Source organism: Epinephelus fuscoguttatus, linkage group LG9, assembly GCF_011397635.1.
Source record: "Epinephelus fuscoguttatus linkage group LG9, E.fuscoguttatus.final_Chr_v1".
In the NCBI taxonomy this organism is placed as follows: domain Eukaryota; kingdom Metazoa; phylum Chordata; class Actinopteri; order Perciformes; family Serranidae; genus Epinephelus; species Epinephelus fuscoguttatus.
Window position 1 is genome coordinate 32,936,594 of NC_064760.1, and position 13,632 is coordinate 32,950,225.

Here is a 13,632-nt window from a genome sequence, read left to right on the forward strand (position 1 = left end):
ACCCAAGTAAAAAACAAACAAAAACAAAACAATAACCTGCAGACAGTTTTACATTGTTCAAACAGTTGTTAGACATTGAATATATTCACTGCAGAAATCATTCACAGCAGGCAGAGAAGACCCTGATCCTTTACTCATGTTGTATTTTTTGTGTCTTGCTGTTTCATAATTGTTGACTTCGCACCCCACATGAGGTGGGGGTTAAAGGGACAGTTCACCACAAAATCAAAAATACATATTTTCCCTCTTACCTGTAGTGCTATTTATCAGTCCAGATAGTTTTGGTTTGAGGTGCTGATTGTTGGAGAGATTGTCTGCCTTCTTTTGAATATAATGGAACTAGATGGCATTCAGCTTGTGATACACAAAGAACCAAAAACTCAGCAACAATTTATCTTTCCAGAAATCTGGAAATCTACTGTTAGCTCATCTTGAACTGTTGAACTATCCAACTGGCAGAGGAGGCCGTGTTGTCACCACCACAAGCCTCTCATCCATGAAAGGATACACCCTTCCTTTTGCGCAGAGATACAATTAAAGGTAAGGTAAGGTAAGGTAAAACTTTAATGTCCCTGTGGGGCAATTTGGTTTGCAGTCAGTAAAGGGAAACATAACAATACAATATGACAATACAGCGCACATCTAGAACACCAAGACCACACACAGGACAAAAAACAACAACATGACCTGGCATCAATGACCATTAAGGGCAGCTATTGCAGATGGGACAAAGGAATATCTGTACCTATTGGTAGAGCATTTTGGAAGAATAAACCTCTGCCCTGAAGATAGCAGCTGAAACTCAGCATGTAAAGGATGCAGAGGGTCGGACACGATGGACTGAGCCCTTGACATGAGCCTCTCCTCATAAAGCTGTGTAAGATTTTTTTAGTTTCACCCCAGAGATCAGTTGGCGTGTGTAGTTTGGTAGAAAGAAAATAGTTCCTATATGAAACTGCTCACAGCAAGGTCTGTGGATTATCTTGGGTAACTTGGTCGTGATTACTGGAAAGACACATTGCTGTTTAGTTTTTCAGATGTATTTATTTGGTGCTTTGAGCACAACAAGCTGAGTGTCATCTAGTTTCATTATATTTGAGAGAAGGCAGACATCTCTACGGCTGATATCTGCAACATTCTGCAATTTCTACCAAAACTATCTGTATTGATAAATAGCACTAAGAGGAAAAATATGTATTTTTGTTTTAGGGGTGAACTGTTCCTTAAAGTATGGGGATGTTAAAAGAAAGATCTATCAACATCTGTTTGCCAGATTTCTGTTCATTTTGCTCTGAACATTCAGGACCCCAAATCATAATGTCTAAGGAATAAAGTGATCCCTGACCTTTCCACCCACAAGCCAATATTTCCACCTACACAACCTACATAACAACACCTACATAAAACACCTAGATGGCAGACCTCTATATTTGTTAAGCACATTCATGCTCTTCTGAAGATTAACCATTTTGACTTTACCGACCCCATGACTTTTCAATCAGTGTCACCTTCAGTACAAAGACTGTAACGCCATTACTGGTTATGGCTCTAAGAATTGCTAATTCATAACTGCAACTGCAGTTCTAGGCAATTCCAAGAGCCGACACTGCTTTGGCAGTTGTACCCTGATACACTTCCTATCTCTGTTAAGGAGCAATGCACAGCTGCCTCCTTAAACATTGCAATGGGAAGCATTCAGGACTGTGTGCCATGCAGTGGATAAAACAGTCCCAGGCTAGGCTTGTGAGTTACAAGGAATGTCAGTGACACGCACACCACTGGCATCTCAGTTACCACCACAGGCCTATCACTGACTATATATCATACATCGGCTTTGACTTAGCTGCTGCCAGCCGCTCTCAGTAGTTTTTTTTTTTTTTTGAGGGGGGGGCAGTCGCACAGCTTCATAAAGAGAAAATCAAACTCCACACAGACAGGACCAAGGCTCATTCAACACCTATTCTGTGAGGCGCTGGTGCTAACCACTGAGCCGCTGATGTGACCAGTGTGTGTTGCACTAAATAGTACCACCTGCAGTTCACTGCTCAGTTTCTCAGCAGCAACAACTCCTTTCAGTGCTTATACTTCAACTGACACTTTCAGCTTCTTTAAATGCTTTGATCTCGACTGTTTCTCCTGCGCCAGTGAAAGCATTAAGGTTTTCAACTAAAGTGAGCTCATGTACCCTTCAATCAGTAAATGTCACCTTTCATAGTTGCTGTTGCGCCATCTCTTGAATACTCTTTTCACTTTTACAGTTTAGCCAGTAGATGCTGATAACAACTTAAAGGGTCAGTTCACCCAAATCACTACAAACTTTTTTCTCACTTATGGCTTATCCTTATGGCCAAAATAAATGGGGCATGGATGTGACATGTAATGCAGGCGGGCACAGCAAGATGTTTTTACCTGCTACACAGACTCCGTCTTTGTAGCGTATGGTTGCTGCCAGCTTCACTGTGTGTGTATTTAGTTTTGCAGGATTTGGAAGTATAGGCTGTATCTTGTTGAGGTCGGGATGTTTGATTGATTTATTTAATGTGAAATGTAGAAACAACTATAAGATGCTTTGCATTGCCTCTGTACTTGTTTTCTTACACAGCTCTATGTAGTGTTTACCTGTTGGAGGGCTGCAGAGCTCTGCACATAGAAGAAATAAATAGACCAGCTTCACTTGATTATGACAGACGCGCTCTGCTGTGGGCATGCTGTGACTGACGTGCAGTGCTGCATAAAGGCACTGTGGAGCAGGAGTGACACTAAAAGAGCATGACCATTGAATGTGTTCATGTTTTCGGTGAACAGTAGTCTGAACATAACTGTTTGTAACTAATGAACATGAACAACACCTATGCACTGTGTTTTTCTGCACTTTAAGGAACCACGGGACCTAAAATAAAAGTGTTGTGTCAGAGAAGATTTCCCCGTAGATATGAAATTCCTCTTCGTAAATCTGAACCAACTCCCATTTCAACAGGAAGTAAACACTATTAGCTGGGGGAACAGACTTCAGCACAACGCCTGCATGGCTAGTGCAACTGGCGTTTTAAACAAACCAGTATTGCTGAAGCCAGTTCAAGTAAATATTTGAAGTTTTATGAACAAATCAGTTCAGATTTGGATGAAAAAAAAACAACTCATATTTTATGTAAATTGTACCTCAAGTCGAGACAGAAGTCTGAAAGTCAGCCTCATCAACTGCAAATCTGAAACCTGTTGAGGCATCTGACTAGCCATGGGTAACATCTGTGATTAAATCACAAGTTTTTATTTTATTTAAAAACTTTAAAAAATGAATGAAATTAATTTGTAAAGTAGCACTAGTTCATTTTAATCTGTGGGAACTGAAATTTGAGCGAGGTGTTAATGTATCGATATCTAGCCATTGAGAAGTGCCAAGGTGTTGAGGTGCCTACCCCTGGAGCCATGTCAAAACAACTGAGCTAAATGGAGGTCTGATGTGGCGTTGTTAAGCTGCTGTTGAGTTTTTAAATGTAATTTAAATGATCCACAAACCACATTTCATTTATCTACATTATTCTGGGATGGTGGTTGAAATCTGAGAGACGCAGGTTAAAAAGTGATCGCTCTCCTTGTACTGTATGTTCTTTTCACCCTTAAATGGAACAGATTTATTTCACATGGCATACCTCAGATTCTTCAGATGGAGTTATGTGTCTTTTTTTATTTCTTTATTTTCTCTGTCTTCTGGGCATCTTTTCTTCTGCGTCTTTATTTTTTATCTCTCTTACTGCCTTAAGGCTTCTTCACGTCAGGAGTGGAGTGTTTTCTTGTGGTTGCAGTGTTATCAGATTAAAACTCACATATGAGAATCCCATGTTTATAAGACCACAGAGGAGCTGAGATGTTCTTTCAGAGGTTTACAGACTTGTATTTTTTTCTTTCATTTTGTTGAAACACTGATTTAAACACAAAGATTAAAGCATACTTTATCATGAATGCTTCATGCAGAATTAAACTGTTCTTGCAAGGCAGTTGCAGACAAATGATGCAAAATGAGCTCATATATCTGTCATGTTTATCAGAAATTATCATTACATTAAAGCTAAATAAAATCACAAGTTAAATTACCAGCAACAATCATGTAAAAGACCACGGTGTACCAGCATTAGAGAGGTCTCCTCTGACACCACAGGCAACACAGTTAACTCAGTTGACCTTTATGATTCGGTGGCGATGGTGCTATATTACAGCATCACACTCTGATATATACTGTCTTATATGAGTCAGATCCAGGGTCAGTGATGCAGTTATAAATACAGAATACTTCAATAATTAACATCAGTGTGTTGCGGACAGTTTGATCACAGCATGTGTGTGTGTGTGTGTTTGTGTGTGTGTGATTGAACGTGTGTTTCTATGTGTTTGATCAGTGAGGTCTTTGAAGCAAACATGCCCCCCCTCCGCCACTCCTGCTCCACGGTGGAGCAGATGAAAGCTGATATGTGTGATTGAGAGTCCACCCGCTTGTTTCCACACACTGCCTATTCAAACCAATGAAAAAGCAGAATGATCTAATATCGTAGCAGTTATGATACAATCACAAGTCTGTGCTCCCCATTTGAATAACACTGAGGAAAAATAAAGAACAGTCATAAAGGTGCAGTTCATTCTGTCTGTGTCAATAGATGGCAAGGGGTTTCTGAATTCGTGAACTGAAAGTTTCTGTGCACGTGCAGGGTGGGGCAGAGAGACATAACAGTGTGAGGCAGAACAGAGGAAGAAGAGGGGTTTCAGTAAGGGAGTGAAATGTGATTGGGGTGAAGGAGGCAGGTGGCCGGCCTGCTGCACACCAACCAAACCCACAAACAGCTGTTCATTTCTCAAAACCCCCTTGTGCCCCCGCTACACGCATCAATTCTCTGTCTTTCCCCTCCAATATGCATCCCTCTCCTGCTCCACCCCCACCCTCAACCCCACCCTCTGTCCAAGCCCACTATTTCTGTCTCCAGTCCATCCAGTCATTCCTCCCTCCCACCTCACCCCTCTCTCCAGCAAGCCTACTTTGAATGTGTGCCAAAGTCAGGACAGGGGCCACAGCTGGTTCACCCAAACATGTCTTACCTTCCACTCTGTAGACTCATCATTTGCAGCCTTAATTTAAAAATTCAATTACAAGAATGACAGTAGGCTACAACTGAGTGGAGAAAATATTTGTATTCACACATAAAAAAACACATCTTAGCACATCATATATTGCTCCTTAAAGGAATACTTCACCTCCCAAATGACTATTTGTGTATTTATTCCTCACCTCATGTTACGCTGAATTCCTGAGGAAAACTTGTTTTTTTCCCATGCCCCCACGGTAAACGAAGAATCCAAAAACTGAGAAAATTCTTGATGAATTAAATTACAAGGGGATCACATTTAACAACAGCAAAATTATATCAAAACATCAGTTAATAAACTCACACAACTTGTGCAGTGTAATCCATGTCTCATTTATCCAGTTGTGTGCTCAGTACTTCACAAACAGACAGCTGGAACTCAACTCAAAATGAAACCTAGCTAGCGACTTGTCAAAACCAGGAGTTGCTGCCTCAGTCAGTAGTTTGTTGTTACTGTTTTAACCGGGGGGAAACAGGTTTTGGTGTAACACGTAAATATTGCCTACAGGACGCGAACCATGGCAGAAAAATGGCTACATCCCCGCAAGATCAAACACCGCAAAAGTTAGTAAAGGACGTGTTGAAAACTGCTACACAACCGGAGCTGGTAGGGCAGGACTTCAGCGGGTGGCTCGTTCCACCCAATGAGAGGCTGATCTATGCAGCGAACTTCTGCCCACTCAGACTAGTTTGGATTCAGCAAAGTTACACAATAACATAAAGAAACTACAAATTGAGGCACCAGCAGCTCCCATGTTTAGAGAGGTAAAATTATTGTTTTTGCCAATGGACTGGCTGTGAAGTGAGCATAGGTAAGTTCCACTTTTAGTTCAGTTCCTCATTGAAAATGGTTGTCTGTTTGGTAAGTACTGAGCCTACAGCTGGTTAATAGTCTTGGATTATATGTAGATGTTTTGAATAGTAATAGCTAATTGTTCAATGCAGACCTTTTTTACTCCAATTCTTCAAGAATTTTCTCCGTTTTGATTCTTTGTTCACCATAGGCTGGCAGAAAAAAACAATTTCTTCACAAATTCAGCGTAACACAGGCTGAGTAAGGCCCCGAACACACAGGAAAGGGTTGAGATGAGAATTAAGCTTTTTGCTTGCGACGCTCCCCGTGTTTCTGCACTCTAGGCTCCTGAAATGCTCTGAACTCCTCAAACTGAAAAACTTCACCTCAGAGTGGAACAGCGCCCCATGTGATCTCTTTTTCCATACTTTTTCCCCATTGTCCAATCGGATGATTTGAGAGGCGGGCCTTCTGTGGTGGTCATGACAACAAGTTTACAGTTGGTAAACAATGGAGGAGAAAATGGTGGCAGCAGTTGCTGGATACCCAGAGCTATACGGCCCAATTACTGCCCCCAGGTCATCCTAAAACAAGCCTGGAAACGGCCATCATTGAGATGAAGCTCCTGGACCAACCTGTGGTACTCCCCATGATCCACCCTCTTTTTCAGGGTCTCATGTACCCACACAGATCTCCGTTTCCCTGTGCCCAACAAACTATTTGCTGACAGCCTCTCACCCTCAACCAGAGCTACAGCAAGTACCCTCTGCCTCAACATTTTAGGAACTAGATACTAATTACTGTGAAAGAAACAAAACAAAAACAGCAGATTGATTACACGGGAAGGTTAGTGTAAGGACGTGATGAGGTGGTTGCCTGGCAACAATAAAAGGTGAAGCAAGCAATTTGTTTACTAGTGGCATTCAGTTGTATAAAAAAAGGCAGTGTAGTGCACCTCACATTTTGCAACCTGCAAAACACTTTCTCTGTGATCAAGGCCTAACTGACATAAAAATGGTCATTTGGGGGGTGAAGTATTCCTTTAACAGCACTATGATATCAATATCACACCTCATTAATCCCATAACTTGTGCTCTTTAATTATGGTATTATCATTCTAAAGCAATTAGAGTTTTTTTAATATATATAAATAAAGCAAAGCAAGTTATAGAAAACCAAAGATGAGTGTCTCTGACTGCTATACTTGACATCCAAATGGTGGTGCTGTAATATTGATCATGTCTTTCCAGCCAGTATCTACATCCCACAAGTCTGCCAGTGAGTCCCAGTGCAGGACAGTTAAAGGTCAGTCCTTTCTTCCCCACAGACCAGACGGCGAGTTCACTTGCTGGCACGCAACGCGCGGCCCACCAGCATGAAGATCATTCCAGAGATGAGCTCCAGAGGCACGCCTGCAGCCGCCACCATGAAAGACAGCCCGTAGAGCACTGAAACCTGAGCAAGTGGACACGTCTCTCCTCTCTCCTGCATGACGTAGCGCTTCACCTCCATCGCCTCCATCCACAGCACGAAGAGCAGCAGCATGAACAGGATCAAGCAGGCTGGGAAGTGACATAAAGAGTGTCAGGGAGACTCAGATATCAGTGCTGTGAGTAACACCAGAGGAATGCAGCTCCTACTCATCTCTACTGTTACCACGGCAGCGGTGTTTGAACCTGCTGTTGTTATAGCGACAGTCCTGCAGAGTGACATCTGCTGCTCTGCTGTCTGTGTTGGGTGTGTGTTTGTCATGTGACGGGTATGAACAGCTGACAGCAGTAATGGCTGCAACATACATTTATGTCTGCGCATTCACCTACTCCTCTGGCACCATATTCCACACTGCAGATAAATACTGTGGTTATGAACTCCACACATACACACAGACTATATTTACCAGCAATTATGAGGAAAGCACCGCCCAGCTTGTACAGTGTGTGGCTGATGCAGGGGACACCACAGACCAAGAGGAAGCCTCCAGTTAGAGCTGCGACCAGGCCAAGGATTAACAGCACGGTCCAGAAACCCCGAAACACTGTGAGAAATACAACCAGGCCACCATCAGAGCACTTACTTATACATGTAGATATAGACATATAGCATGGCAAGTGAGTGTTTGCATTCAGGCAACAGCTATTATTAAATGACACTCAGGTCATGCTCTCATAATTGTTTTTTTGTTTTGTTTTGTTTTGTTTTACAAATTTGGGCAACTTGAAGGAAGTGGGAGTCTACAATGAAATAAATAGTCTGACATTTTGTGAAATATGCTTAACAATTATATGACAAGATCAATAGCCTACCTCTCATATAATCATATATTATAGTCAATTATTCAATTCTGTATGAAGCTACAGCCGGGAGATGGCTAGCATAGCATTAAGACCAGAAACAGGGGGAAACAGCTAGCGTCACTCTGAGAACCTATCAGAGCCTCTAAACTCACCAATCACCACATGATAGTGAATTTGATTTATGCATACAAAAACTGAAGTGTAAAGCAACAACTTGAGAATGAAATAGGAGTTATATGTCGGACTAATTCTTGGCTGGGTGCAGAGACTTTTTAAATAAAAGATATAACATGTTAATTAATAAATGTAAAAGTACTGATGTGTGAATATTTTGCATGAAAACTACTCATACTGGCGTGGTTGGGATAAAAGGTTTTGTTGCAAATAGATTTGCAGTGATGCACAACAACTACCAGGCCCCTGTTGACCCAGAGCAGCGTCTGGCAGTCTGTCTGAGGTAAGTTGTTGTGGAGCCTAAGCTACTACAGGCTATCTTATTGACTTACCTTTTCACAAAATGGTTTAAGTGAGTCAGAGTGTCCTCTTGTATACAGTATGTGTAAGGCTTTTATTGTGAAAGGTAAGAACAGAATTAACAGACCTGATATGCATTGACTTTGTCAAAGGTTGAGAGAAGTAACAAAGTTTGCCATTTTAGTTCAGACTACGGAGCCTCTGTATTGTTGTTGCTGTATTGTAATCCTCATAAGAATAGTCATTACATGATTTGTTAATGCCATCATTCATGGTGCAAAAGCCTGGAAAAAACAACCTTGTTCAGAAAAAAGAAAAATGATGTCGCTTTTGGCTGTGTGATAATTGCCTTCAGTGTGAAAGTACTCATAAAAAAACATTTTGAAAAAAAAAATATTGACATGTAAATTAATCGCACAAAAAAAAAAAAAAGAAAGCCCATGGGCCCATGGTGTGTAAAGGCCTTTAGAGGAGCTGATAGGCTTTGTGTTATTCCTTGCAGTCTTTATGTTAAGCCTAGCTAACTGAATGAAATCCTATTTAAAGGTCAAGTGTTAAGGATATAGTGGCATGTAGCAGTGAGGTTGCAGAACTGAAACCTCTACAGTGGACATCGCGAAAACATCACTGGCCCTGTCTATAGCCAGTGTTTGCTTTGTCCATTCTGAGCTACTGTAGAAACAACATGGCGGACCCTGAGAAAGACAATCTGCTCCCTATGCCGATATGTGGGGCTCATTCTAAGGTAGTGAAAACACAACAATACTTAGTTTTGGGAATTTTATGAAAACATAGTTATGAGTACTTTATACTGCACCATTTTTTCCAGTAGATGCTTTTAAATCCTACACACTGGACCTTTAAAAGACAAATCTAAGAGTCAGTCTTTCCACCTAGCTCTCAGCAAGGAAGTGAATAAATGTTTTTCCCACAGACATCATACTATTCATTGGGGAAAAAAAGTCTATGTATGAAGTTGGTGATTTAGAAATTAAAGCTTATTTTACTGTTACTCACCATAAATGGCCAAAAGTGAATTGTGAATTTGTGCATGTGAGGAAGTGTTTGTGTGTATATACAGATGGGTGTTAAGCCAACACCTGTAAAACAGCTTCAGTGTTCCTTAGCATTTACTCTACAAGTTTGAGGAACCACCAGAGGGATGAAACAACATTTTTCTAAAAGAAAAGACCTCATTTGGTGTTTTTGTGATTGTGGTGGAGAACTCTGTTAAACAAGTTGGTCCAGAATCTAGTCCATAGCATCACTGTCATACTCATCATGCTGTCATGCTCAGATTTTTCACCTGTCTGTAAGGGTGTGAGTGGGTGCATTACCTGCTGCAGTATCATAACTTGGATGAGGCACCTGTCCAAGTGCGACAGGCAAAGGGAAGAGGTAACCATGGATACAGACTTTGGATTTTGGCTGGTTTGCTACATGAGAAAGAAAAGTCTTTAAGGCTCTAAAGAACCTACAGGGTCAATAAAAAAACAATGTGGTTTTGAAAAAAAAAAACACACAAGAGCAAAATTTAGAGAAATGCCAAAACACCGCACAAACTGAAATAGATGCCAACACATTCTTCCTCCTGTATATTTTCTGTCAAATATCCAAATTATAGACATTTTTCTTTCCTGCACTTGTTAGTGTGTCAAGCAGACCACACTGCTGAGCGTGAGACATGCAACCACATTGGACAAACCCCAACAAAAACTTTTTGCCGCCTTGGAGGGCATACATACTGAAGAGAGTGGCCAGGACTGCATGTGCTGTGGGCTCCACCTGAAACACACATCGCCAGAAGAAGCCCTCGTGGTGCAGAGTGAGAGGTGGAGGAGAGGCAGTGACGGCTTCCACTAACTGGATCTAAATGAGAAAAAGAGACAGGCTGACATCAGCACACAAACACAGTAATGGATGCTCAAATGTCTGAAGATGGATGAACTTTAATGTCTGTCAGCTCTGTCAACACGTGTCTGTTAGCCGCTCTGTGCGATTCTGTACTGCGCTGCCACGGCATCAAACGTGGTTCTGATTATGGCCTGCTCGTCTGTGAGGTTTTCAAGGGGAACTTATGAAACACGCATGAGTGATACTCTCCATTTGCTTGTCAGAAACATGATTGATGGTGCTGAATAACACACAGCAACTTTAATCATCCTCTTTTATTGAAAATGAAAGACTTTGTTGTGCTGTGGTGTTAGGGAGGAGTTCACCGGGGGATCAGCCTTTATAAATATATCCCTTACTTTGCATTTTGTGAACTTTCTCATAAATGTGGCATGGAAGAATAAACTGGGAAATTAAAGGGGAACTCCGGCGAGTTTACACATGAAGGTCAGCACTACACTGCCTGTGAAAACAGTTGTGTGATGGCTCTGGAGGAGCTTTGTCAAGTCTGACAAAATAACCCTGATGTTGTCATGACATCATTGTGTTAGCATTTTCTCTGTGAGAACGTTAGCATGTTAATATTACCATTTCGCTCAAAGAACCACTTTGCCCAAGTTAAGGCTTATAGAGCAAAAAGCATGGCCGTAGATTCTTAATCTTGTAAACAACACAGTTGATGGTGGAGATGGTGACACACCTGCTAAACTGCCAACCACTGTTTGATGCCAACAAACAAAACTGGTTTTGATTTTACGAGTCTGAAAGTGTAAGTAGTGGTTGTTTCTCACTGAGACATTGCTGCTTTTCTTGTCAGGATTGTGCCCCTCAGGCCAAAACATGATCTTTTCCTAACCATAAGCAAGTGGTTTTTGTGCCTAAACCATTAAGACTGTAAATAATAACGGATGTAGCTTCTGTGACATCACCCATTGATTTGTAGGCTGCTGTTGTGAAGCCTCAAGTTTGGCATTTCAGCCCTATTATATTTGGATGAGAGGGTGAAGCTGTGGAGAAGCGAAGGGGGGATTTGTCTCACAGAGTGTAGCGACGCCCCACAGACAGAATGTCATTCAAGCAGCCTCTCCCTTAGATATGCATAACTTTTGGGCCTTAATAAAATGTAAATGGGTGAGTTATAAAACAATTCACCCCCTGTACAGGTGTTGTAAATGTTAGAATTAGCCACAGAGACCAAAACTGTTTTTGTACTACGCTGTAAACATGTTTATTTCTGCTGTTAAGTTGAGCATTTTAGCTTGAGGGTCTATGAGGGTCACTGGCTTCTGGAGCCAGCCTCAAGTGGCCATTTGAGGAACTGCAGTTTTCGGCACTTCCGCACTGGCTTCATTTTTCAGCCTCGGAGGTTGCTGCTCAGCCTAAACCTAACCACACAAGCACAGCATTGTCGAAACATAAAGTTTTAATGTATCGCCACATAATAACATGCAAATATAATGTACCTATGGTTTGCAAGAAACAAACACAAACATAAACACACAAATAGCCTTACGTTTGAAAGACATCAGGGTTTACAAGACATAGGCTACGTGAACACTGCAAGTCTTAGTCTGCAATTTGATGATTTACTCAGATCTGATTTTATTGTTTACACGCCGACTTTTTTTTTAAAAATGTGGCCAATATCAGATTCAACTGTGAAATGGTCATGGTTCTGAACTGACATGTTTGCAGAGAAGAACAATAACAAAAACATCACACTCATGAGCAGATGATAATGAGGACAGGCTGAGAAGAAAGAAAGTCAAATTTTTAATTATATGGTTTTTTTTTGTGGCGTGATAGCTGCTACTTCTGTATGGCAGTGTGTGTGGAGTCGGAGCCAGGAGTGGTGGGATTGTGTCATGAATGGCTTCACTGAACAGATTTCATCCAAACTTTTAGAATGTCAAGGGCTACTTGTGACTGCATCTGTCAGCGCCTCTCCACAAGACTCTTGCAGCAAGTCTCTAGAGTCGGTACAAGTTGCATGAATTCCAATACGACCATTCAGTTTGAGGTTGTACTACAAAGAATCAGACCTGTATCTTTTTTTAGAATCATACATTTATGAAAGTGGCCCAAGTCAGAATGGAAAAGATCAGATTGCATGGTTATTTAACAACAAACAAACACATCACATCACATGTCACATATGAGCAATATTAGCATGGTGGTAGATTCTTAGTCTTTAAACAAAAAGCCTGCATTATAAAGTGATGTTTGAAAGATGTTTACCAGATATAGAGGTTGTGACAAAAAGATGCCATTGGATGCATTATGGGAAGTGAAGGATCCAGTGTTTTTGGAGCGTAACCAATACTAAAAGTTACTAAAATCAAAGAAAAAGTCAGGATGTCTCAACCTCCTCTTGACCATGACATGGATTTGTTTGTTTGCCTTCATTCTTGGGTATATCTGTTTCTTTTAAAGTGAAAGACTAGATTATTTTGGTAGCTCTTTAAATATCCTGTAGTGGCATAGCATGCACACCACTGTTTCACGGCATCTGATCAGGTTCCACAGTTGTCTTTTGTGGTCCCCACATGTGATGTTTCAGTGATAAAAATAATGAACTGCGGTGATTATTATTATAAGCATTTGTTAGGCTGTAAGTCACTGACAAGTTCTGACAGACAGCAATGAGGTTTGTATTTACTGTGTGTATTTATGTCAGTGATGCTACACACATTGTATGTATGTGGCCTACCTCAGTCCCATTGTCATCTTTTGTCAGGGTTGTTTTTGTCGGCCATGTATACGGTCCGCAGTCGTCACTGGCCACCAGCCAGTAGTCTGTAGCAAAGGCAAGGAAGAAACACAGAGTCCCTACTACCCCAAATATCCCCCCAGCCAAGGTCACAGCTCCCACCCTCATAACTCCAGCCTAAAACCTCCTTGACTGTGCCCTTTCTCCTCAGCTTTCAGTCTGCAGGTCAGTTACTCTTCAGCTCCTCACTGGTGTCCACTCTGCTGCCCTCTGCCCAGCCCCAGTCCTAAAGAAAACAGTCGGGCTCTCCCGGCCACTCCCTGGCATGCTGGGAGC

At 41.5% G+C, this 13,632-nt stretch overlaps 1 protein-coding gene across 1 annotated transcript; it reads right to left on the reverse strand.

The window, feature by feature from the left end:
- Positions 1 to 5,594: 5,594 nt before the first annotated feature.
- Positions 5,595 to 13,574, reverse strand: LOC125894636 (transmembrane protein 182-like). The gene is made up of 5 exons (XM_049586184.1): positions 13,297 to 13,574; positions 10,439 to 10,562; positions 10,031 to 10,129; positions 7,823 to 7,960; positions 5,595 to 7,487 (listed from the first exon to the last, which is right to left on the reverse strand). The coding sequence occupies exons 1-5, from the start codon at positions 13,462 to 13,464 to the stop codon at positions 7,267 to 7,269; spliced, it is 750 nt and encodes a 249-aa protein (XP_049442141.1). The 5' UTR covers positions 13,465 to 13,574; the 3' UTR covers positions 5,595 to 7,266.
- Positions 13,575 to 13,632: the final 58 nt, after the last annotated feature.